Source organism: Corvus hawaiiensis, chromosome 3, assembly GCF_020740725.1.
Source record: "Corvus hawaiiensis isolate bCorHaw1 chromosome 3, bCorHaw1.pri.cur, whole genome shotgun sequence".
Lineage (NCBI taxonomy): Eukaryota > Metazoa > Chordata > Aves > Passeriformes > Corvidae > Corvus > Corvus hawaiiensis.
The window spans coordinates 12,200,120-12,226,438 of record NC_063215.1 but is presented as its reverse complement, the minus strand read 5'-3'; the positions used below and the strand labels follow the sequence as shown (position 1 = coordinate 12,226,438).

The 26,319-nt window shown below is 37.0% G+C and overlaps 1 protein-coding gene across 10 annotated transcripts in view; it reads right to left on the bottom strand.

The window, feature by feature from the left end:
- Positions 1–2,775: 2,775 nt before the first annotated feature.
- The window catches only part of CYRIA (CYFIP related Rac1 interactor A), a 55,049-nt gene continuing 31,505 nt past the window's right edge, over positions 2,776–26,319 (bottom strand). For 4 of the 10 annotated variants that reach the window (XM_048296899.1, XM_048296895.1, XM_048296898.1 and 1 more), the window contains 10 exons: positions 20,887–20,966; positions 13,226–13,347; positions 12,234–12,339; positions 11,071–11,207; positions 10,909–10,986; positions 10,517–10,633; positions 10,343–10,422; positions 8,722–8,848; positions 6,061–6,131; positions 2,776–4,930 (listed from right to left, as the gene is read on the bottom strand). In XM_048296899.1, the coding sequence (XP_048152856.1) occupies positions 4,867–4,930; positions 6,061–6,131; positions 8,722–8,848; positions 10,343–10,422; positions 10,517–10,633; positions 10,909–10,986; positions 11,071–11,207; positions 12,234–12,339; positions 13,226–13,347; positions 20,887–20,959 (975 nt within the window). In that variant the 5' untranslated portion in view covers positions 20,960–20,966 and the 3' untranslated portion in view covers positions 2,776–4,866. Of the gene's footprint in view, positions 4,931–6,060; positions 6,152–8,721; positions 8,849–10,342; positions 10,423–10,516; positions 10,634–10,908; positions 10,987–11,070; positions 11,208–12,233; positions 12,340–13,225; positions 13,348–20,886; positions 20,967–21,154; positions 21,235–23,038; positions 23,500–26,319 lie in introns of those variants that run through there. The other 6 variants (XM_048296897.1, XM_048296893.1, XM_048296894.1 and 3 more) reach the window with 6 other exon arrangements.

Below are 26,319 nucleotides of genomic sequence, written 5' to 3'. Positions count from 1 at the left end.
GCCTGCCTTTTAACTATATACTTATTTTCTAGAACATGTACTGGATTGTTCATTTTAGCTTTATTTTTCAAAGCAGTCATGCACAGGAGATCTCTGCAAGATTATAACATTATGCCATTGATCCTCACGAGAAGAAGACTCAATTTGCTCAGTAATAAGCAACCCGGGTCAAAGGCCACAACTGAGGAAAGACAAAGGGCATTGTTTACACCTGTGTCAATCAGAAACCCCTCTACTGAAACCCATTGCATTATACTTGCCTCAAATCCCTATGAAAGATTTTTGTGTTTGCTAAATCTGGATTATGTGGCAGCAAAGAATTCACATTTATTAGTTCGTAGCAGGAAGCATTACAGACAGCTAAATTAAAATACTCTTTTGCTATACTGGCTTTTTAGCAAAAATGGGGTTTTATTCTCTTATTGGCAATTCAAATCCATGTCACTGCTTCAGCCTGCTCACTTGCATTGCGTTACCTAATGCATTTCACAGTACGAAGTAACAGATTCTGTAATTTTGGATTAGAGAATTCATCTGAGGCAAGGAAACAGTAATTAGTGTCCCACATTTTAAAGAAAAAGAACCAAAACCCCATCTCTTCCAACTATTTGCATCTATTTGAAGACTTTTGGATATACAAGATTTTGTATTTCCTGACTTTTGATGTTCACAGAACCACATACTTCTAATAGTCCAAGAATGTGTGCAATTTTAAGAGCTTATTTCTGACTACACAGCCACAAGAGGATTTACAAAAAAAGATTTAATTTGGGAATTTTAATTTAGCTTGTTCAGGGATCTGGTTGGAAGCATTGCATGGCATACAGCCCCACAGAGAAGATTTGTCCAGGAGAGCTGGCTTACTTTCAAGGACCACCTCCTCCAAGCTCAAGAATGGTCTCTTCTGACATGCAAAGATGGCATGGTTGGACTTAGGAAAGCCAAAACCCTTCTGAAATGAAATTTGGTGAAGGACATAAAGGTCTATAAAAAAGGGATTCTACAGGTATATCAGCAGCAACAGGAAAGCTGTGGAAAATGTCTTCCTGCTGCTAAATGGGGTATGGGACCTGTGACAAAGAACACAGAGAAGGTCAAGGAATTCAATGTCCACTTTGCCTCTCAGTCTTTTAATGGTAGGATTTACCTTCAGGAATCCCAAGCGCCTGAAACCAGAGAGAAAGTCTGGAGCAAGAAAGACCTTGGGCAGATCAGGGATCAGGGTGGGAACACTTAAGCAAGCTGGACCTACACAATCAGTGGGACCTGATGGGATGCGCCATAAATGTGGACTGAGCTGGCCAATGTCTTGTTTATCTTGTCTTCAGCAAGGCTTCTGGCCCTGTAACTTCCTCAGAGGCAAACTGGTGAACTCTGGATGAGATAAACTGGCACTGGGATATACTGAGAACTGGCTATACTCCAAGCTCAAAGGGGATGTCACCAGCAGCACAAAATACATCTTGAGGACAGTTACTAGCGCTGTTCTCCTGTGGTTGGTACTGGGATCAATACTGTTTGACATCTTCATTAATGACCCAGAGGGTGGGGCAGAACATACCCTCAGGAATTTTGCAGCTGATACAAGACTGGGAGGAGCTGTTGATACACCAGATGGATGTGCTGCCATTCAGAGGGACCTTGACAGACTGGGAACTGGACACCTGTACTGCTTTGGTTCAGATGTGGCATGAAAAAGTGATGCACCATTTCCCAAACGGGAATCTACTGAACTGGCACTGTATTTTCCTAGGAATATATTGATTACAATTAACGGCTCAAGAAGTAAATGGGGGAGGGGGAGGACAGATCATTTTGCATGAAGAATTTATGTCCTACATTGTTTTAATTCAGAACATATGTAAGAATGCAAGCAATTTCATATATTTATGTCTTACTTCCAGTTTAGATTTAGCTGAAATACAACACAGAAATCAACACAGAGAGGACTTTTTGTTGGTTTGTAAATTTTAGTAGACATGGAAAATGTAAGATAATTTATCTGAGTGATGTGGTCTACCAGATACCAGTAACTGCAGTCTCAGAAGCTATCTTTCATGACAGCCACTTACTACCAGCAGAAAGCTAAGAAGTCAAAAATTATGTTTCAAACACATTCAATCGTTCTTAGTGACAAATCTTAGTCTTTCAAATTCATACAACCCTCAAATAGTATTTTCTTCCACCACAAAACTAGCAAATCTTTAGGGCTCTTCTGACCCAAACTATTCATGGTCATTTATGAGCATTCTGAAGTGCTGTCATTATGAGGCTTAAATATTTAACATACCACAAACATGTACTCTTACATAATGATGAGACAAAATAAGAAGAAGCACTGACAAAATGGAGATCAATAACTTTGACCATTAATCTATATAGCTCTTCTTCCAAAAGCAACTCATTTGAATTTATCTTACAATTAAATGAATCATCTTCTGGTGACCTTATTGATTACAAACACAACCTGAGATGGCCCCCATAGGCCAGGATGGCTAATGTGAAGATATGAAAGTCAGAAAAGGGATTCATGCCCTCAGCAGTATCAACAATTTCCCTTGGTCATGATGGCAAACAAGTGCTAAGACATGTCAGAAAACCAGGATTTTTAATGTCATGTGAGGTTATACTGTTGTAGCATACAAGTGAAACAAGTGCTTTTAAAATAAACTACAAACTGGACACATAAAGGTGAGCCTACTATATGATCCAGAACTCTAAATGATGTATTTCTCAACCTGTTTATGTTGTCTCTAAATATAGGGAGTCCCAAAGTTTACGGTACCAAATTTTTTATTATTTCAAACAAACTTCTGTACAAAAACATCAAAGCAGGCAAAGAAATCCCGTGACTTCAGCAAATAGCACATGACAACGCACAGAATGCTTTAAGGTTTACATTTTTATTATACAAGTGACAAATAGCTTTTTTCTGGGCTACTTAAAGATAAGACTTCATTGTCTGACAAAAATTTGCAGGTAAGCATATATTAACTTCAGTTACCAAAGCTCACCAGAATAGCCACCTAATTCACCTAACTGGAAGTGACTATGAACAAAGCAGGATTTTCCCTAATATACATTTTTAAATGTCCCCCCAATTAAAAATTGAGCTTGTAAACAGTGGATTTACTACTGTGAAAAAAGTGTGATCATTGCTTTCGGAAAAAGAAAAAAACCTAATGTGAGTGAGCTCTAATTCTGTCCCCAACAACAACATAGCAACCGGCTGCTGCACCTGCAGAGGTGTGACATGAATGCTGGAGTTGTGGTGCTGTCCAGCATCATGGCATGTGTGACACTGGCACCTGTGGGTTCTGATCAGGCCTGAGAAACCTCACAGTGGTTGCTCTGCTCAGAAATAAACTCTTAAGTCAATCCCTACTCCAGAGAACTTGTGACATTAATACTGTTTAAGGACTGAGTTCAATGACAGTTTGTCACAGTGCAGCCGAGTTCCAGCAGACCAAATGCATCTTCAAAGCCTTAAGGTAATGTTTTTAGAAGAGATGTGCATGAAACTTCCAGTGAAGGCACACAAACCCTGATTTATCTACACGGGAATAAGCAAATACAAATCTGAATCTGTGCACAAGCACTGGAGTTTCCACACATACATGCAAGCAAAGTACACAAAATCAAACACATTTTCAGAACGTGACCTCTGCAAGAATATATACAGCAACTGCAGACCACCCAGTAGACACACTTAACAGAGCATAAGCACTTTGCTGCTTTTGGCAAAGTATTTCTATTCCATTAATTGGAAAATTTACCAGAAAGTAGGAAACAACTCAGCAAGGAACTTAACTCCTTGAAGTAAATCTCAAAAGCCAGTGAAGAGCAGTCAGCTGATAAATATTTCTGTGCTGACTCTGAATCATGTAATGAATAACACCATCAGGAACTTGATGGAGTTCCTAAGAACAGTTCAGCTCTTAAATTTGAACCATCCCTAGTATGATGAGGCTGATTTGACACTAGGGAAGTTTGCTACAGAAGAGTGTACTAGTCTAGATCAGCAAAATACTTACCAGCTAGAGCTGTCTGGGAGTTAATGTTCATTGTGATATATTTACACTGACAAACCTTTTCCAGTTAAGTCAAGGCATTAGCATTTTCCCTTTCCTTTCTAAATCTAATAAAATTATACAGAGTTTTCAAAATCTATCAACGATCTTTAAGCATATTTTCTGTATATTTATACTGAATCTGAAAATGAATATTAATGACTTCAATTGTTGAAAGGTACAGGTTATATTTAATTAAAAAGGTAAAAGTACCTGTTTGAAATACATTTTTGGATGCCAGACAGCACGTTATCCTTAAAATCAGGTGGATCTCCACTTATTACAGGAAAGACAATGCTTTTTATGAGAGTGATGAACACTCAGGTATTCTTCTATGCATACTAGTTTGACAAGATCCTAAAACTGACCAAAAAACTGTGCACACGTTCTTTAAAACATACCCAATGCATTTTACTTTCTCTTATATTAACTTTCTTCTTCTTTAAAGTTTCTTTTCTGCAGTACCTTTGACGTTTCAGTTTGATTTCCATTTTGTCTTCACTACTGCTTACTTCTCTGATAGAGAAGGTGTTTAAGGATTAAAATGCACAGATAAACTGTCATAACTGAAGTATCTAAGTAAAAAAGTATTTTAAAAGTCAAAAGATAAAGGCTAGCATAAAAACTTAGGTTGCACTATATAAAGTCAGTTAGGTTATGAACAGATTCATATATTTTAGCAATGTGAAGAAAATGGTTATGTAAATACACACAAGTATTAACATCAAACTGTATTAAATTATGTAAACATACACATCTTCTGTGATCAATACAAACATCTACTTGTCTCTGGATACTACTGCAGCATAGCTCGAATTTGTTTTGAAGTAGATTCATCATTCAGGTGTTTTGTAGTGAACCTAGAAATTACAAGTTAGAACAATAATTTATAAAATGAACAGGGATAGGAAAAGTCTGAACACTTGAGCCTGTTTTTGAAATCAGCACAGTTCAGTTACACAAAGGAGGAATTTACATGTTCCTCTACTGATCACTGGAATTTAACTGGTAAGAGTCTGGTGCTCTTTATCTTCTAAATACGCTATGCAATAAATTATTCCCTGTTAAAAGGTGGAGAACTGTGGCTAAATCCTGTTTGCTATCTGTCTATGACACTGTCATCATCTTGGGTCAAAATTATTTCTCATTTTTTCCAGTTAAAAGCCTCCTAAGAAGCAAAATCATGAAAAGACATAAGAAATACAGTAAATACTAAAATAAATTAGGAACCTAGACTGAATTTTGGTACAATCTATGACTTTAAGCAGTTTTCTTAAACATCCTGAGAGGACTGAAGAGCTTTAGTGTGTTTTTTCCATTTAAACCCAAACATTCTCCACCACCTATGCTCATAGGGAGATTGATTATTACATAAACTCAAAACACACTTGATACTTGTAGATTTAACTCCACATCAACTTTAGTTCAAAAGACATGATAAGCAAATATGGAGGTACAGTTCTCCCTCTATCCAAGCATTCAACAACTAGAGAACTCAAAACAGCTCTGAAAAACTTGGTACTGACTCCCTTCTCAGCTTCAGAGAAGTGTCAGACTCCTGTGTGTCTTCCTTCCCAAGACAGCACCATAAACATTCAGCTACAGGACTGGGATTTAGGATGCTGTTTTCTTGAAGCTGTTTAATTTAGCAAGATTAACAAAAGAAAAAGTCTTATTAAGATGGAAAGGGAGATGGGAAGTACCAAGGGTTTGAGAAATAGAAATCTGATACTTCATTCCTAAAATGTTCTAGATGCTGGAATATTTTATATAGCAAATCTTAGCTAGGATACACTATTTACAATATTAATAGTAATTGTTTCTTCAAGTGAAATTAAATGGAAAGAAATGAATACCAAGAAAACCCCAGGTGATGAAGGAAAACCTGAAAGGATAATCTTATTAATTCAAGCTTCTAAAGTGAAGTCTTAAATATAAAGAGAGTGGGAGAAAAACAAAGAGGAATTTTCTAAGGCTGAACCACACATACCTGAGAGCATTCAGAAGTCCTTCCACAGAGTCAGGTGGTTGTTCCTTTAAAACTTTTATGCATCCCTTCATCTGGGAACAGAAGCATGCCACTATTGAACAATAATATATGAATTGCACTAGCTGAAAACAAGGAAAATTTTCACCATATACAGGCAGGTTTCTTTTCTTACTGAGCGTTAATGCTGCTTTAGATGACACAATAAAAGCATTGTAACTTACTAAAATTATCTCAAAGTTAAAAACCCAATTTTGGAGAAAACATTTATTTTAATAAGCATTTGTAGAGAGTAAACTATATATCAAGTGTCTATATTTAGCTTGCACACTATTTCTCCAATTCCAAATTAAAAATATAAAAATCAAAACCAGCTGATATAAGCTAAAAAAAAGAGAGTTTGGGAGTTCCATGTCATTGCTGTTAAGAACTCTAAGAAGAGATGTTTCAGCTTAGACTTTTTATGTTTTCATACAAGGAAGTAATTTTCAGTATTCAGTTTTTAACTGTAAACCTAACCAGTGACAACTTATGATTTGTTTCATAACTAGTGGTTAAAAATTTAATCTAAGAAGTCCATGGTGTTGATTTTAACACCACACCGAATGAACATCTTTGTAGAGACTGTAAATAATGGGCTGAAATCTGTCCAAATTTACAAAAGGGGAAATGAAGCAGAGAAAGCAGGAGTAGAACTCATGTGACCCACTGTACAGACTCCCTAGCTAGTCAGTAGAGAGAAACAAGAAATTATTCTCACCTATTCAGAATGTATTTTTATATGTAATGAATTATGCCCCAGAAGTACTTCTTTCTTCCCATTGCTATGAAGACATCCTAATCTAGCTATCCAGAAATTAGCCTAGATTAATTCCATCTTATTCAAAGCGACAGGTAAAGACACGGCCGAGTCAAGATCAGAATCCTTTAATTTTCCAAGTCACACTGGAGTGCTAAATCTACACGTCAGATTTTCTTTTCAGCTAAAGAGCACTTCTGCCTTTTTAAGGAAATGGATGATGAAATACTTAATTGAAGTCCACTTATTTGCCAGCAAAAATGAATCAGAAAATGTAGCTCAGCATCCTCAACAGTGACCAGCCCAACAGACACTGCTCACTGCTCAGCTGGCTCATTTTTACCTGGAAGGTGTTAACTTGCTTTGCAAATAACAGATCAGATGAGATTCTCAGGCCAGTATCATGTGCCTTGAAGTGACAGTTATTTTGTCTAACTTAGAGAAACTCAAGTCTAAGTGCACATCACTCAGTACAGGTTTACCTGCCCCAGCAGATCTGATCAGACCAGACCAGGTCAAAGGGAATAAAAATTCAAATGATTCTTTTTAGTTTTTGTTAGAATCAGAATCCCTAAAACAATTAGGATGTCTAAGCTAGGAGACTGTAATTAATAGCTTGAAATACAGCCTCCAGTCTTGAAAGAGTAAGGAAAGGGTAATATACTCCACGGTCCCTGAAAGTCTCTTGAAATGGCTTGAATGCCTGAAGTGAGTAATTTGGAGAAAAGAATTGTTTACCACAGTAAAATAAACTCATCATTTGAAACATTAGGAGATTTTTTTAATTACAGAAAAATTGCTAAACTAATTACACAAATCAAGATTTGGAACCACGTAGTCATTTTTTAAAACTGTGTCATACATCTCCTGCCTCCCACTTACATCTAGCTAAATCTCCTGTACGATGACAGGGCTTTAGGATAAATGTGAGAAACAAAGTACACACAATGTATATTAGGGCCTATCAGAATTTCATTTGTGTTGCTTCTGTAGGCAAGAGACTGAACTAGCAGTCAAGAAATCTGCATTCAAGTCCCAGCCTCTATCTGCTTCATGACCTTGAGCAAATCTATTCACCTTGTTGTGACAAATCTTTCCCCCTGTACAGAGTCAAAGAGGAGATGGGGCAAAATTCTGGTATCTGCAGATGCAAAATGCTAACAAAGACCCAGTGTCATGGAGGGCAATAATATATGCTTTTTTCTTTTCTTTTGTAGCAGGCTCTCTTGTAAAGGGAAAGACTTGGCATCTTTTTAAGTAATAACAAAGTGGTGCATGAGCTTTAAGTTAGTAAAAACATGTAGAAAAAATGAGTACTCTTTTAATGTGTGCTTGCAATTCCTCAAATGGAAAAATAATGTTGATTTCTCTGTGACTGGCCGTGCCAAAGATAAAACTGAAGGGTCATTATCAACAGTACAACAGTAACATTTCAGTTCTGCTGATGCAGATCTCAGACAAAGCAGAGACAGCGTTGAATACCTACTTATTTACAAGAGAATTACTGCCTAAGATGAGCATTTCAGCACTGATAAACTACATGATTTAAAAAAAATTATGACCTCAGAACATATTCCAGGCTAGGTGTAATACGAAATTATTTTAGCCTAACTATACAGTTGGCAAGAAAGCAGAGATAACAAAGAAAAATTATTATCTGTGTGTGCAAGAAAATAAAAATAGCTGGTCCTTATTTTATTTTCAAACAAACTGATGTATTAAAGTGCACAGGTGAAGACAAATTCTAAATTTTGCCATTCAGAAGTAATTAAAATTATTTATACCAAGCTGTAAGCTTGTGCTGAAAAAGAGCTGCAGACTAGTATTATCAAACCTGCAGAGTTTTAAAGAAAGGCCTCTCTTACATCAATCTTTGATGTCTTTGAGAAAGCTCCCACAGGATGAACATGATCATACAGAATAATAACTCCCACCATTACTCTCATGCAGAACATAAGGGTCTCTTCACTGGTGAATCTACTCCTGTACTCTCTGGAAAACAGAACAAAAGAAATAAACATTCTAGACCTTTTACTAGACAACTTAAAAAACTAGACTGTGAGTGCATGAAATCTGAACCAAAGGTGTATTTTAAGGTTGCAGATGCTCACTAGTAAGACTTTAAATATCTGTGAATTCTGTAAGTCCTTGCCAGCTTAGAAGAACGGTTAGAGAGTACAAAGATGTAAACCTCTTGTCATACCCACGCACAGTTGGGATCCTCAAAATGTATGTGATGATGGCTTCAGGGAAAACTTCAGGAAATATAATGGAGACTGATCATACTTCTGTTTAAACTCAGAAACACCACATGCTGGGACCTCAAAGGAAAGCTACGTTTTCGCTTAAATTCCTACTTTGGAATAGTTAAGTGGGATCTAAGTTCAGCAGCTGGGAAGTTCAGGGCTTCACCAAGGAGGATTGTAATAGTCATTGTGCTCTCTCTCTCTCTGTACTGTAGAACCTCTCAGTTTACAACAACTTCAACTTTTATTCTTCCACAGCATCGTAACATGAACAGATTTAAAGGCTACAGAAATTTTGATGTGAAAATGCTTGATTATCCCACAATTAGAATTAAATATCAGATAATCTTTTAGATGACTCACAACTCTTTTTCTCTGCTTTTGTCAAAAAAATGAGCTGAGTCATAAGGCTACTTTTCAATTACTACTTTTACGATGCCTCAGGATTGTGATATGAGTCCCATCCCTACAGACACTTCTCCAGAATTTTCATGAACAAACACAAACCTCAGGAATTCTACCCTTTACATGGTACCATGAACAAATGACTCACAGGCAGAAAGACTACCTTGACTCTATCTTGTATGTGCTTTCCAGTCAAAGAGACATCTAACCTAAAATATACTCCACCAAATGCATAGTAAAATAATAATTTTTTAAAAAAATAGCCCACTGGCTATTATCTACACTAGCAGATACAAACACAATTGTACAGCTGAATACATTTATATGAATGAAAATTCATACAGCTGAATTTTTTCATATCTAGAATAAGATGGCTGCATACAAAAAAAGATCTACTTAAATGATCCTTGAAATAGTTCTTGTGTATTTGTTAAAGTGCTGCTTGGAAGTGCCAAAATCTTGCCCCTCTGTGTGCTAATAATTGAGCACCATGGGAAAGCAGGAGGCAGCAGTCAGCCTTTGGCCCTGGTTAGACAAGACATAGACACTGAAGCCTGTGAGTGCATAAGATTATTACACTCATATTTTAACCTTTTGTTGAAATGCAGGCTGACCATGTAAGCTCTCCCCAACAGAACTCAGCACTGATTCATGAAAGATATCATAAGGGGGTTAGGAGGCAAGGCTTTCTAATACCAGGTCATGCTTTGTATACAAAAGTAGTAACAAGGCAAAGATACAGGAATTCACTTGGAAAAAACTGCATTATCCCAGGTGACTAATTAAAGTACAAGTTCTGTTGTACAAACCTCCCAAGATTTAAGATAAAACTTACGGTGTTTCCAACATGACTTTACATACGCTGGCCATAGTACTTAGACAGTCTGTTGTATTTTCAATTGGTAACGTTTTGTTCTGGAAGGGTAAGAAAAAGTCAATGTTCAGTAAACTATCTTTTAAAATTAAAATCAAGAATGTCTGTGTTAGACCTTTCTCCCCCTTCACGTACTTCTGACACAAAATGTGTTGTTGCGTTACTGAGGGTTTTCAGCATTGGTGTGGCCTCTGCATAGAACAGGGACATCCTATTGGCCATTTCATTGTTCACTTCATTCTCAATGTCTAGCTGATGGAAACAGGAGAAAAAATAGTCAGTAAAGCTCTTTAAAATCTTGCCAGCAGCAAGAAAAAGATACAGTACATGTTCATGTCAGCAAGCAGACTGTTGCATGAATAGTTCTCTCTAATCACTTCATCCGGACTGCTGATTAATTCTCAGTGTGAAGGAGAGAATATGACAGCTACTGAATCAAAAGCAAAAACTTTACCACAAATGGCATAAATGCATCCTGATAAATAAATACCTCACTGTGTGCAGCACATCAGAGTTTATTTACTTACATGCATATTGTTTATTCTGTTGCGACTTATTGTCCGCCTGTAATAACTGAAGTCGTTCTGAATTGCTGGGTTTCTCATCTTCCAGGAAGAAAAACAGGAAATAATCAGTTTTGGTTCAAAATACACAGCAAAAGTCAACATGTATTGAAAGACTTTATTAACCTTAAGTTCATCAAAACGCAGAGTAAAATGTAAGATTTCTGCAAACTCTTTTGCTAGAGCCTGTTCCCGTTCCAGGTGCTGAGTTGGAGTGTAGGGAGGGCATGTCAAGGATTCCAGCAAACTCTGCAGGGCTTTCTCTGAATAAAAATCAGAAGCACAAATTGTAGTCAGTCCACACAAAGACAAAGTTTTAACTACATATCTAAACATACTGCATTCGAAGGGAGGGAACCCTCCAAACATGCAGAGACATAACAGAAGTGTTTTTTCTTACTATTCTGAAGTGAGAAGCATTAATTGAAGACACCTCCCTCTTCAGGCTCTGCCATTTTTTCTCCATTTTGTATCACTGAACTCTTTTCCATTTTTGTCACCCTTTATCTGGGATCCCTATCAAAAATGCTAGTGGAAGCATTTTTCTTGCATTCAGATATCCAGCACTTTCATCTTCCTCAATTAGCGAACAGCTCAGTATAGAGATTATTCTGGCATCTCTGTTACTAAAAGTGTACTCTTAGGCACTGATAGCAATATAAATCAGCTTCTGTGCCTGTAATTACTAGCATAACTCAAAAAGTGAAAGACATAGTTAGAGGACGTTGTAGAAGAATTCCCTTGCACTGGGAGCCCTCTCATTTCATACATATATTTGCATTCCAGAATCCTAATTCAAAAAGTAACTACATCACCTTTTGTGTCTGTTGGGATGACAAAGTCAGTGTACAACACATCCAGCTTTAGATTTTCACCCTGTGAGTTTATTGATACTCTTTCCCCATTATCCCTGCTTTTAAGAAGTCTCAAACTATTACTGGCTTACATTCCTTCTAAAACTCCAAAGGATCCAAATTACAAAAAATAAATTCCATTAGTCCAGCAAGGACCAGTGAAGTGCAGAAAAGTGGCAGGAAACAGTGAAAAACATTATAGTTTTATCATGTTTTTTGCTTGTATGCTATTTAGGTAATATAGACAAACTAACAAACTATGAAATTAAGATTAAAGAGATGCCTCGATAAATGCAATTGCAGATAAATGTCTGTTGATATCAAACAGAAATAATATTAACTCTAAAACTCTTCAAAAGCTTGTGGAAAGACAAAACTTCCTCTTTCATTTTATATAAAAAACTTATTAAACGTACATACTAAAACAGGGCTCACCTAGTCTGAGTGAAAACTCGTAAAAGCGCTTTAGCCTTACAACCAGGGGACAGACTGAATTCCATGCTTTTTCTTGCAGCTGGATATCATTGGGATTTTGTATTGCCTGAAATGAAAATATTACCATAAAGACCTGTGATAAACGAATAACAAGCAAGAGGTGGTTTGGAATTTTTCTACATTATTTTAAAAAGTATTGTAAAGCATGGAAGAACTCTGAGAAACTACATTGCATAGGATTCCAAAAAATACCATGTTTTTCACCTTCCCTCACCCCTGTAACATACTGTTTTAAAATCATTCATTACAGTGAACCACTGACATATTCTTTTGGGAGCAAAACTATTGTAGAAGCATCAGGTAAAACCTTTTATGTAACTACTGGTTGCAAAAGTAGCCTTCTTTTCAGGTTCTGATGCTTTTGAAATCTTCAATATGCTGAGTTTCTTAAGTAACCAACAGCTCACACTACGAGCATCTGCAAATCTGATGAAGAAAAAGTTTTGGTCACCTGAGAAAAATTCTAAGTTACAGTTCAAAATTCTACTTCAGGACCAGTTTCACAGAATAAGATGCCTCTAAAATGGATGTGAAGTTATAATTTACCAGGATTCATTATTCCATTTACACAAAAGAACAACTATCTGTATCATGTATTTCTGACACCTGAGTATTCTTCCATGTCCTCAAATTTGACTTCTGCCATGAGATACATGAAACAAGGTATATGAAATGGTGCTTCTTGAAGTGAAAAATAATAACTAATTACTAACAGAAAACCTGAAAGAAGTTCCAACAGCCATCATTTAATGATTTCAAATTAGAGCTTAATACTTAATGTTATGCACAATCTGTTACGTATTTTATAAATACAAATTTAAGGAGATATTCATTTGAGTTCATAGAATGTGCTTGGACAGAGAACAGAAGCAGGGAACACATCAAGTTTTGCCTGATTTTGCTTCCAAAAAAACTGTAATTAACAAACATACATCTCTAATTTCTTGTCCAGCTCCTTTGTAAGCCTGAAGGTCTGCAAGCATGCTTTCTGAGTCCTGTAAAACTGCACTGATCTGGTTCCAGACCTCCCTTTCTCCATCCGTGGGCTGTGCATCTAAGAATGAGAAAAGCAAAATGCACAAAGTCAAAAGGAAGCTGCAGTACAAATGGCAAGATTACTCAGTTCTACTTAACAATACCACATCCAGCTTAACTGTAACTCCATTCTGATGAAGTTTTTTTCAAATATACAATTATACTGCCATTCTGCTAACATCCAAGCTTCTGCTTTTTATAGCAAGGAAGGAAAAACAGTACAGTTTTTGTATGCTCTGGCTCATAATGCCTCTTCTCAAAATGCAGCATTTTAAAGAGCAGCAGTATCATAAAGCAATGTTATTAGAAAATAGGATAATGCATCAGTCCCTCTCTTTCACTAGCTCCATGGCTCAATCACAAAAAATTGCTCACTTTTCTTGCAGCTTGGGGATAAAATCAGGCCTTTCAATGGATGGAGCAGTGGGATATTGCTCCACTTTGACTTTCCTCCAGGCTTCCTTAACCAGGGTAATTTATTTCTCCTTTTGTAAAACACAGATACAGTACTATTAAAAATAATTTTTTCCTCATGTATGTCAGGGATCATTCATGCCACTAAAATAAATCCAGCTCTGTCAGTAATCAGTTTTCAGGGTGTGAGTGACCTGTAGACCTTTATTGTTGAGAGAAATGACATTTGAAAGTAGATCAATCTTCCTATTCAAATCTCCTCCTATGGGATTTACACAGCAGTGTGACACCAGAGAGTGATGTTATCCCCAGAACACTAACACATTAGACAAGGTAGAGTTCTCCTGTCTTCTTTTGCTTTAAAACATAAAGATGACAGGCACTGACCAAAGACTGGATAACCTATATATGGGATTGCAGTCTATATGTGAAGGAACAATGACATTGTCCCAGCAGATTTCTACAGAGACAAAACTATTTTTTTCCCTTAGATTTGTATTAGCTTGTAAAGATAGAATGTTAATTTTTATGAAAGAAAAAAACTACCTTGAAGTTGAGTCTTAGAACTTAAAGACTACTTGTTTGAATTAAAAGCAACAAGGTAAGTTCAGTTCAAAGCTCACCAATTAGGACAAGCTACTGTATTCATCTCTACATTAATAGACAAGAAATATTAAAAATACTTTTTCTATTTAGTCGTCTCACTCTCCTTAAGAAAACTGACAGAGTTTTCTACTAATGTATCAGAATGGGATTCATTTACCCAGTCCCCATTAGAAACAAAAGCACTGGTTCACACTGGAGTGTATGGAAAATTGGCATTCTCTCCATGATGTTTCAGATTCAGATAATTTATTTAAATGTTTCAAGTTATCTATGGACCTTGCATGAATGGGACACAAATGGCTGAGATTTACATGTCTGCAGCTCCAAAGCAACTCGTACTTAAAACCCTTCCCAAGTTCCTGTGTACCATGAGTCCAACAAAACTGGGCACGTAATACTGACTGGACTTTCCTTTTATTCTGGAAGTCTTCCTTTATCTTATTTAAAAAGTGAAAATAAACATAAACTGAACTTAGCTGGGTTTTATAGCCAAAATACTTCATGTAACTAAAAATCCCACTATCCTTCAAGAAGTGAGGGAAATGAGCACAGAAAGAAAAAACTGTCCCCACAGGAAAATCCCATCTGGGACATGGCTGTTGAACTGACCCATCAGTCACATTAAATTTACAGTGTTCCAGACTGGTTCTTTCCTCAAGCTGCAAGAAATCTCAGGTACACACCATAAGGCGTTTGCCACCTTGTGATAAAAAGCAAAACAGAAAACCCTTCTGACTTTAAGAACGAAAGAAGAGATCCTGCAAAACAGTTACATACCATACAACAACAGAGCAGGGGAAGGTAGGAGTCACATAAAAATCAGTATCGGTATTTTAATAGTTAAATTAGTTAATGAAAATAACATTTTGAGTGAATACTAGCACAAGAGAATAAATAATTTGTTAGGGCAGTTCATGAATGTAAAATTTGCATGTGCAGGTCACCTGAAGCATCTTGTTTAACCTTGTTTGTTTACAAGGTACTTCTATGTTAATTTTTACAATTTATTTGCTTTAAAAGTACTAGTGCATAAGGGGGATGTAAATGTTATAGATGGCCCAGCACTTTGGGACTTCAAAATGGCCTTTAGTAACACCCTTTATTGTAAGTGTTTTTCAAAATTTCTGAATTCATCTTTTGGAAGTTGGTGGAAGGAGGAATATCTGAAACTCATTGAGCTTTCTGTAGTATCCCAGCACCTGGGGAAGAAGGGGCAAGAGGCAGGTAGGTATGTGGAAGAGGGAAAGAAAGAGAAGGGAGAGGAAAAGGACTGCAAAGGCTCCAGAGCAACAGGCTTAGCTTGCATTTGCGGATGCAGTTTATATTTATGTTGGAAGTATTTAGCTTAAAAAGAAAGGTAGGGAGGATGATTCAGGCTTTTTTTTTAAAAAAAGCATGCATCTTATTTATGAAATAGAAGTTATGCAATCAGATGTTCTGATAAGACCATGGCCATGTTTCAAAAGGGATTTTACAAGAAGATCCTGCCAAAAATGGTCAGCTAAAATAACTGTAATGGATCACTTTGAAAACAATTTCATCTTACTGTCAACAACAACAACAATAATAGCAACAGCAACTAAAAGAAATCGAGACTTCTTCATGACAGATTTTGGCTTTTAAAACTGGTTTTTATTCCAATGAAACCAAAGCTAGTTTCTCTGCTCTCAATTAAAAAATGCCAATCCTGAATCACAGTGTGGAATCACTGCTTGGAGGTGCTCACCTCTTATCCCCACACCACCAGAGAACCAGCAAGTGCTTCAGGAACCTGAGCCCATCTCTAAATGAAACCACTGCTACTGACTAACCTACAGTGACTCCAAGCCCTCTCAGTAACAAGTTACCATAATGGCCAGACTCACTGCATTTCAAGTCTGAGTTTTTAGAGTACTCATGATTAGCATTCAGAGTATTCTGTCTTTAATAAGACAAAATAGAGAAGAACCCTTTTACCTCCCTTTGGACAAATGTTTCTAATGTGAACCCTACACCAAACAACTACATGTTTGTATCCTGTATCAAATTAATATGAGTCAGATGAGGCTTGAATCTTCCATATATAGATTCTACCAGCGAAACTGGAAAACTTTAGCTCTGGAGAGAAATACATTTCCACTGGCTGCATCAGAAATAATCAGGATATGGTAATTCATCCATTCCATGAACACATGCTCTCTTTCACATTTACACATGGTCTATGCCATGTTTTGTATGGAACTACAGACTTCATAAAGAGCAGGCAGAAACCTGGACCCAATACAATTCATTTGTGGATGCATTAAGCATTTCAGGTGAATGGTAAAGCATGAAAGTGGGGTCATCATTATTTTCTTAGCAAGATACCTGTCATTTGTTTCAGAAAACCCTCCTAACAGTGTAAGGTATCTACCTCATCCTTCACCAAATGTGCATTAGAAAAAAAACATAGAAACTGCTAGGTAGGTCAAACATTAATTCTCATAGGACAAGACTAAATATAGAAAGGATGTGTTCATTTGGTATTTACCAATACCAAATGAAGTATAACAATATCTCAGTAATTAATTTTAATGAAGAAAGAACAGTACTATGAACAGTACTAACAACAGTATTAAAAGAAGCACTTCCAACTCACACTCCCTTTCTGAATCTGAAATGCAGATCAAAAGCTCAGAACTTTATTCCACCCTCAGGTGATTAAGAAGATTCCCACTGAGGTTGGTTAGTTCTTTCACTTCAGTGAATGTAGAATCATATTTGTCATAAAAATACTATACCCTTCTGGCCTCAACAACATAGCAAAAGAAAGCAAGTTAAACAAGAGCTTTCATGGGCTCTGCTTTCAGCTCTTCTTGTCCTGTCCACTGCTGAATGTGGCAAATAATTCCATCAGCCAGCAAGTTAGAGAGCAGTACACATATTTAGTGCATAATGCTAAAGTCCTATTTCAGATTTATCACCATGACGATGATTTTTTTCCATGGCAATCTGGGACAAAAATTAAAAGAAAAACTCTTAGAAATGAGCAAAGGCATTACAATTACAGCGAGTAATGCACTCTAGAGGGTACCAGAACCTGCTATACTCCATACATTAAAGAACACCCAGTACTGGATAGAAGCAGTACCCCATCCAGGCTACAAGGGATTTTTGAATCTCATTCCTTCTAAACTAGCTGGAATAAAGTTAAACTCACTAAATTGTTAATACTGGCTCCAGGGAGGGTGCTGTGCCAGGGAGATCAGTGCCCAGCTTCAGCTCCATCAGACAGGGGATGGACACACAGCACCTCTCTGACTGAGCTGCAGTTTCTGGCTCAGGACACTCCACAGCTCAGGAACTGAGTGCACCCTCCCTCAGGCTGGACCCCAACTATATCCCCAGCCTTGCTGTCTGTGCAGAAAGGGTATTAATTAATAGCCTATTATACAAAAAGTGGGCAGTTGCTCTGCTGCCAGACACGTTCTAATAACAGACCCTTTTAATCATACATGAACAATAACTAAAAATTTCATGAATCTTTCTGGGCATGTGAGGGAATTCTAGAAAATAAGATTCGTGAAGGGGATGAGAGGGATTTAACTAGGATCAAGTCCACCTAGCCAAAATTTAAAAAAAAAAAAAAAACCTGCTCACAATAAGATTTGAGAGGTCTAGAAAAAGTATTTGAGGAGAGGATGGGACTGTAGGTGTCACTTAAGGACATGTCCTCCAAATAATCTATAAACTTTTGTCTTTTATATTTGAAACAAATTGTTGCCTCCACTTTCAAATTACTTCCAAGAATTCATGTGGAATTATTTGTTTACTTTGCCTGAAAAAGGCAGCAGTAATTTGACAATAGATTTTCTGCAAAAAAAGAGCAATTTTAAAATTGTGCAGAAAGAGCTCAGATACCCAGAATTCATTTATCTGCAACTAATTTAAATAAGGTCAAAATTTAGAGAACAAAACAGTTCTTGAACTGACAAAATCCATTCAAGAGAATTTGCCATGGAATCCTGAAATCCAGACTCTCAAGATTTGCCAGACTTTTCCTAACATTATTTTCAAACTGAGAGCTAAGAAGGAATTAAGGTAAAGTAAGTGGTGTATATAATCAAACCTAAGAGGTAGCAGTTTGATTAAAAATATTCCCATCAAGATCCAAGTGTAAAATAGCAATATGGTGCACTTTCTATGAAGGATGAAATTATTTTTCTTTATGTAAACCTTTCAGTAGACCTTAAAAAAGAATAATTTGGCTGAATGCATTTAGTCTGCAATACCCCTCAAAGAAAAGGCCTTTCCACCTGCATGGACAATGTTATTCTCCAGAGACCCAGCATAACTGCTCAACTAAAATTATTACTGGGGACCAAACAGAACTGCTTTTGCTCTACAGCATAAACTGAAACTAATGCTGGATTCAAGTTTTTTCAAGTATGACCATGAAGTTACAAAACTTGGTTTCCAGTTTGGATTGAAGAATAAACTTAGGTGTTAAAAAGAACTGCAACTGACAGTGCGGTCACCTGCACAAAAGTAGGGGAAAAGAGATGATGTCAAACTTCTTTGTTCTTTTTTTTTTTTTGTAGCCAGCTAATGAAAAAGCACACAGAGACTAGAAAGCAATATGCTGATGCAAATAATGAATACAGTAAAACATCAGCTCAGCACACCCCTCATCCTCTGAATAGCCAACTGTAGTGATCATGTTCACCCATGAGCTTGAACTGACAGCTCAGGCCACAGAAGGCCACACGTCCAGCAAGCCCACACCAGACTCTGACCCGTATTCACTAATTCAGAGAGTCCTTTTCCACTTCACAATGGCCAGGAGACCAAAAAAGCAGGAGAGCTAAAGGAGACCAAAGCACAGAACCATAGCCATTTTCAGTCACATCCCTTGAGCCAATACAGATTTTGTGCCACTAAAAACCTCTGGGACTGTATTTTGTGAGAAAAACTTTTAAACATTCACTCATGAGCATGAAACTCCCTGAAATTTGGAGCTGACAGTTTTGTTCCTCTCCAGGTAGATGTGCCTTACTAGTGTGCCCTAACCACTGGCATCTCCTGCGGGAGAGGGGGCTTCATTCAGTTCTTGGCCACATGCTTTTGGAATAAAAACCAACCTTCACTGCCAAGGCAACAAATTCAGTATTTCCCCCTCTCACCACCACCTCTACCAAGGCTCCCCGCTGCCAGGCCAGCTGTTTCCTGCCAAGCCTGCAGCCTGGGTCAGGAACACATTCTTGCCAACAAGGACACAATGGGGCTGATTAAACCTGGAAGCTCAGAGCAGCTGAAAACTTTCACAATAGCTTGGCAAAGCCACAGGGCACTGCCAAGGCCCTCAAAAGTTTGGTAGAAAAAATTTAGGTGGTGGTTTGGATATAAGTTTGACATCCTGGGATGACAGTAAAATTTTCAAATTTTACAGACAGAGAAGATACCATGGCTCATGGTACCTTCCCCTAAACCCAAACTAACTAATTAACCTTTTTCTCATCATTTAAAACTGTTTTTTCATAATGAGGTAATTAAGATCTAGATGAGAAGATTAAGGTACGTGTACAGTTCCAGCCATACATTCTAGCTCTCACCTAAGGCAAGCAGGTTTGAGCAATTTCATGAGATTTAAGTATGTGTCTAAATGACTTCTGGAAGTGGTGATTCTGAGTGTACACAGACATACACACTTACAGAATGTCAGTTACTCTTTTCAGAAAAATAATTCAGGAATAAATGATTAAAGAACAAAACTATTTCAAGATGACAAAATATGTGTATAATCACCTGAAATGCTCTTTGAAACCATGCTACAAAAGGAAAGTATTTTAAAACACTGGATTTTCTTTAAACTTTTGGCTTTTCTTTATTTTTTTAGAATAGAGGTATTAAGAGAGAAAACATCACACACTGTTAGTGTTTCAAAGAAAATGCTTTTCACGTATGTAGTGAAAACAGATTAAACCCATATTAAGGGATTTGCTAACAGTGTCTAGAAGTACATGCAGGGAAACTGTAGTCAGCAAAAGTGAAAACAGCTTTGAATCAAATATAGATGTGGCAAGAAAACTGGAATGGGAAATACTGTTCTGCAAACTGATAACCATGCAATTAAGAGAGATGCAATCAAGCACATACACTTTGACCACTTCACTACTTTTTAGAAACTATTATCCCAGAAAAGTAGTTCCACCTCCACTGCTTTTTTTTTTCAGCTTTTTATTTCCAACATGTATTTCCGTTCAAGAAAGAATCATAATTTTTTTAGCCCTGATTTGTTAAAGAAAGTTGAGAACAAGTTTATTCATGTGTAAATTTAATAATGGCTCATAAATGTTTTGAATTTAATTCAAGATAAGGTTTTACTTGCATATCTACCTTTCTCTGCTCAGAACGAAGTAATTTTGTATGGTTTTACAAAAATCAAAAAGCAGTATTCTACTGAATTGTAATTTGATTTGTTTGCAAATCCCTTTTGAATTGCTTTATGATGCATAAGCACATGCAGTTTATTAAAAAATAATAAGCAAAGAAGGCAAGCCAGGCAAGAAGCTTTGCTCACTTTCAAAGTCAAGGAAAAAATTTGGCCCCTGATCAAGCTCTGTGCAAGTGAGAACTTTTAAAAGATTTCCCATTTGGTTCCTGAAAAATAGAAAAGGAAGAGAAAAGCAGTCCTGAGTGAACAAATGATTTTAGAGACAAGGACTTGGACAGATTGGTTGTGCTGGAAAATACACACTGTAAGCATTTAGATTTTAAAAGTTTTTCCTCAGTTTGCTGTTAAGTCAGGGAAAAGATTCTCTCATTGTCTTGTAATTGTTTGAACTTACTTTCAAAATCCAGGAAAAAATGTGGATAGTTTTCAATTTCCCTGGTAAGGACCTTAAGAAGATTACCCATCCCAGCAAACCTAGTAAATGCAACAAAATCATAAACAGTTATACATGTAAACTCATACAGCTAAGGGCTTGACACAGTCTGCATCATGTATTCAACATTTTGCCAAGTTCTGGACCAAGAGAAACATTTTGATGGTCATGATATTTACGCATGGGGGCAGAAAGAGGAAGACCTCAGATAAACACTGAAATAATTCTATTCAACAAATTGGAATTTAAACATCAGGATAACATCCCAGTGTATAAACAGATATTTATGAGTTTATTTACTTAGCAGGAGAAACAAACTCAGAGCTACATCTCTATTTGTAAATTCTCTAAACTGCTGGACTCCAGATTACTGAATATAATTTCAAAGTAAAAACTGAGGTCTTAGAATCTTCAGCAAAAAAATCCATGTCATTTTAGGAAAATAACTCACTATAAGGGAAAAAAAAAATCTAGTTATTTCCAATCAGTAAGATTTTATAATATATTACTATAAAATGCTATCAAAAAGGACAGCTAAAAAGCTTTTTAGCTTTTAAAAATGTAAGCATGCATTAAAAAAAAAAAAAGACAGGAAAAAGGGGAGTTTTGTACTCTATCTTTTTATCTGTTATTCCTATCTTTTATCATCTTGGAATTCTTTGCATTTCAAGTTATGAACAACTCCCAAGAGGAAAAGTGACCAGTTCTCAAAGAGCAAGTCTCTATGGAAGATAAAAAGGAAGCAGATTTGAAGAAATGTTTTTTACCAGTGCAGTCCTTATGAAGATAAGTTTTTCTAAAACTATGTAAAAGTAGAGCTTTCTTGGTCAAACGTAAACTTTTACTCAGAAGAGAGAAAAATTAAACCATGAAAAGCACATATCAGGATAAAGAGATCTGCCTGGAGGGATGTAGAAAAATGTAATTTTAGATTTAAAACACAGATTGAAAACTGATTTTTGCCTCAAAGAGAAATATTCTCATTACTCTAAACCACGGCTCTTGGGGCTCACATCTGATGTTCATCTGCGATTCAGTTTAAATCTCTTCCCACTTAAGAGATCAGATCATAAAAAATTATTCTAAGCATGTACATGGCTGATACTCCACATGAGGAGACAAAGCTTTTTTCAAGTTTTCCCACAAGTATTACAGTAGGAAAAGTACCACCAACCCTAATTTCTATGTGCATATAAAGGATGTATTTCTACATCAGGAAAACCTAGGAAAGTAATGTGAGGCTTGGAGATTTCAAAGCAGCCACAGTCATACCATAAAATGATATAAATTTAATCAATAATCTGTTCAGAACATGCAGTTTCATGTAAGCAAGGCTTTTGATAAATAAATGGCTTTGTTTTGCATTTAATACTTCAAAATTTTCTCTCCAGAACAAATCCAGTCAGCAGACTGTCAAGCCCTTTGTAATTAGCAACATCTTGCATATACAAAATTGAAACATAAAGAAACATTTTCCATTATTCGTAAAGTTACATTCATTATATGCTGGAAAAATATTTACACTTTTACTTTCTGAACAAGATCAGCACCTTATAAACTGAGTTTGACTTTCTGATTAGCCTAGAAAGGGGAAAAACATGCAAACAGAGCAAAATAGATTTTATGCAGTGTTAAAACTTGTATCTTCAATAATTTAACATCTTCATCACACTGGTATAATACATTTTATCAGCATCAGCGAGAAGAAACACGGTAAGGTACACACACTTATTTTCCTTTTCATAACCTTGAAAGATAAAGTTATATTATGTAATACTATCACAATCTAAATGACTGACTCAGCTTGGATTCTTCACTTTCAACTCTTTCTAAGCCACATCTTACCTCATCGCCTTCAATCTTCAGAGAGTATCCAAGCATTTCTTCTACTGCCAAAGCTTGCACTGCATCCAGAACTGGTTTAGCTGATAGCATGCTTCGAACAGCGAGGAACCCTTTGTGCCAAAAACCTGAGGATACACTCCCTCATTTGCATTGAGTAGCTTGAGGTCATGTGCCCAAGCTCTGCCTCTGATCCTTCTTACACAAGTACAGCACATCTCGGCTTGGGAGATTTCTGAGTATTGTACCGGAACTTTTGTTGTAGTTCCTAGCTTGTTTTTCACTTTATTCCCTCTCCTTCAATCCCTGTGTAGAAACTGATCCAGCTATTCAGGTCACAAGTATGAAACAGAACCCTACCACAAACTTATGTACACGTGTTCATGCAGGCAGCATTTTCCAGTGATCCTCAAGGCTCTGGTTTGACACCTCTATTTTCAAAGCACATCAACCCCAAAAATAGTCATATTCAACATCAACATCTAGAAAATATGGCTCAGGCAGTGGCTAAACATGTTTTAATTATTTATGATTTTATGTAATTTCTTTATGGTTTCCTAAAAAAACAAACTAAAAGCAATACCTGGTTCCAAGAAATTTTCACTTTCAAGTGTAACTCATTATTCAACACTAAGTTTTTAATTCCGAATTAAAGGGCCAAACTTCACCTTAAAGGAAGTGCTAATAAACACAAATCTTTGCCTCAAACTGAATTATTTAATTCTGCATAGCTTGCTGCTTCCCAGTACTTGGCTCTTTCAAACTATCTTTCCTTAAAAACTCTAATAACATACTCCAAACCTCAGGAACTGAAAGTCACCTCCAGGATAATTTTAATGAGATTTCAAAGTAACTAATGGCACACACTCTGAGCGGGTCAATATATATACTGTGGTTGCAGGAGAAATGCAAATAACAGCTGAGGTACAGAAGCAAATCACAAAGGTTTAACAGAAGAGCATAAAATTCTATTTCATTAAACTGGAAAGCATTTTATTTTACTTACTGTAAAATCAGTTTAAATGCTGAACTGAGATTCAATGCATATATAAAAATATTGCTGATGCCGCAACACTAAATGCTAGCTGCTTCTCTTTAGTGTCTAAATCCCTTAAAATTTCAACTTTTAACTATGCTTTTAAAATTATCACATGTTGAAAATGATGTTTGCATTTTGTTTTTCGCTATTGCTTTCTAAACCATTAAAGCTTACCCTAAGATATTACATAAGCATATAGAAAATAGCTTTTAAGCTACTGTTGACATTTTAAAGCTCATTGCTTGATTTTTGATGCTCATCACTTAATTAGTAGCCCATAGACATAAATAAACCATAACCCAGCAATGAACAGGAAAGCACATTTAGCATTTTTCATTTTATTTACCATCTTCCAGTAGCATGTTTAAAAATCTTAGCTTTGAACAAAATATCACAGGTTGGTTTTCCAACACATAACTGTGCTCCTAAAATTTCACTGATTTAGTTTCAACATTCTAGAGGTGTTACCTTGTATGAGAAAATAAACTCCTTCTACCCCACTAAAGCAATCAGTTTATTTTTGAGCTGTGATATATAAAATACTATCCCCCCCCAACACAAATCAGAATTCAACCCTACAAATCTGCCATGGATTTTACAAACATATACTGAAAGTATACTGAAATATATTTATTATATACTTAAATCCACTTCTGAAAATTTAGTAAGTGTTCCCAAACTCAGTATTATTAACTGAACACTGAATGTTCACAACTAAATATCATGTTATTCAACTCTTCTTTAAAATCTTTACTTACACACTGTTTTAAGCAACTACACAATTTTCAAGTGTGAAGTTTTGCACCACTTTCTAATGACAGCTAAAGTACTATACAAATTGCTAGAGAAGTACTGACTGATTTCTTCTCTTACAGGACTAATTTAATCAGTATCAATTCAACACCATCAGCAGCACTGCAGTACACTGAAGATCTAACAGAGAGTCAAAGCTTTAAAACATTGTGTTAGTGAAGGACAGATTCACCAGCTCAAGCCTTTGCAGCTCACCAGTACTCCTCTGCCAGATAATATTTCCTAAATCTGCCTGCTCACATAAACATGGTCTGAAAGGCTTTTGTCAAAATGAGCTGGATCAGCAAATACCTACTGCTTAACCTCATTTAGATCATCCTAACGAAAGCAGGGCTGTGCGTGTCTTCACTCCACTGGGAGTATCAGGAGAAACAGAGGCTCCCAAGCTCAGGAGTGGCAATGGATGATTCAGAATGATAACTTCTAGTGGCACACCTAAGTGGGCAGAGACAGGAGGTATCCAGTCCACAGTCTGAGGGAAATGTACTAAGCACATCAGCATCATTAAAGCACTGGAACCGACCTTCCTCCATGAATAATTAATTGTGGTTTCAAAAATATACCAGCATCTGAGCAATCTCAAGATCTCTCAGATCAAAAGCATGATTCCAAATCTTTCTGATATTCACTCATACAGTTGGTTCAGGTGCTTGTAAGGAAACAGCAAAAGTGCAAGACTCAAAAAATTATCTTGGAGAAACTGGCTGCTCATGGCTTGGACAGGTACACCAGGCACTGGCTGAAAAACTGTCTGGAACAGAGTGGTGGTGAATGGAGTTACATCCAAATGGTGGCTGGACACCAGTGGTGTTCTCCAGGGCTAAGTACTGGGGCCAGTCCCATTTAACACTTACCAGTGATCTGGACAAGAGGATTTGCAGTGGTGAGGCCACATCCCAAGTGCTGTGTCCAGTTTTGGGCCCCTTACTACAAGAAAGACATTGAGGAGCTGGAGCGTGTCCAGAGAAGGGAAATGGAGCTGGTGAAGGGTCTGGGGCACAAGTCTGATGAGGAGCAGCTGAGGGAGCTGGAGGTGATTAGCGTGGAGAAAAGGAGGCTCAGGGGAGACCTTATCACGCTCTACAGCCGCCTGAAAAGAGGTTGTAGCCAGACGGGGGTTGGTCTCTTTCCCCAGGCAACTGGCGACAGGACGAGAGGATATGGCCTCCAATTGCACCAGTGAAGGCTCAGGTTGGACACCAGGAAGGATTTCTTCATGGAAAAAGTGGTTAAACATAGGAACAGACTGGCCCAGGAGGTGGTGGAGTCACCACCCCTGGCAGTGTTCAACAAACTGGAGATGGCACTTAGTGCCATGCTCTAGTCGGCCTGATGGTGTTCAGCCAAAGGTTGGACTCAATAACCTTGGAGCTCTTTTCCAACCTAAATGATTCTGTGATCGATTGCACTCTCATTCAGTTCAGTGTCAGAT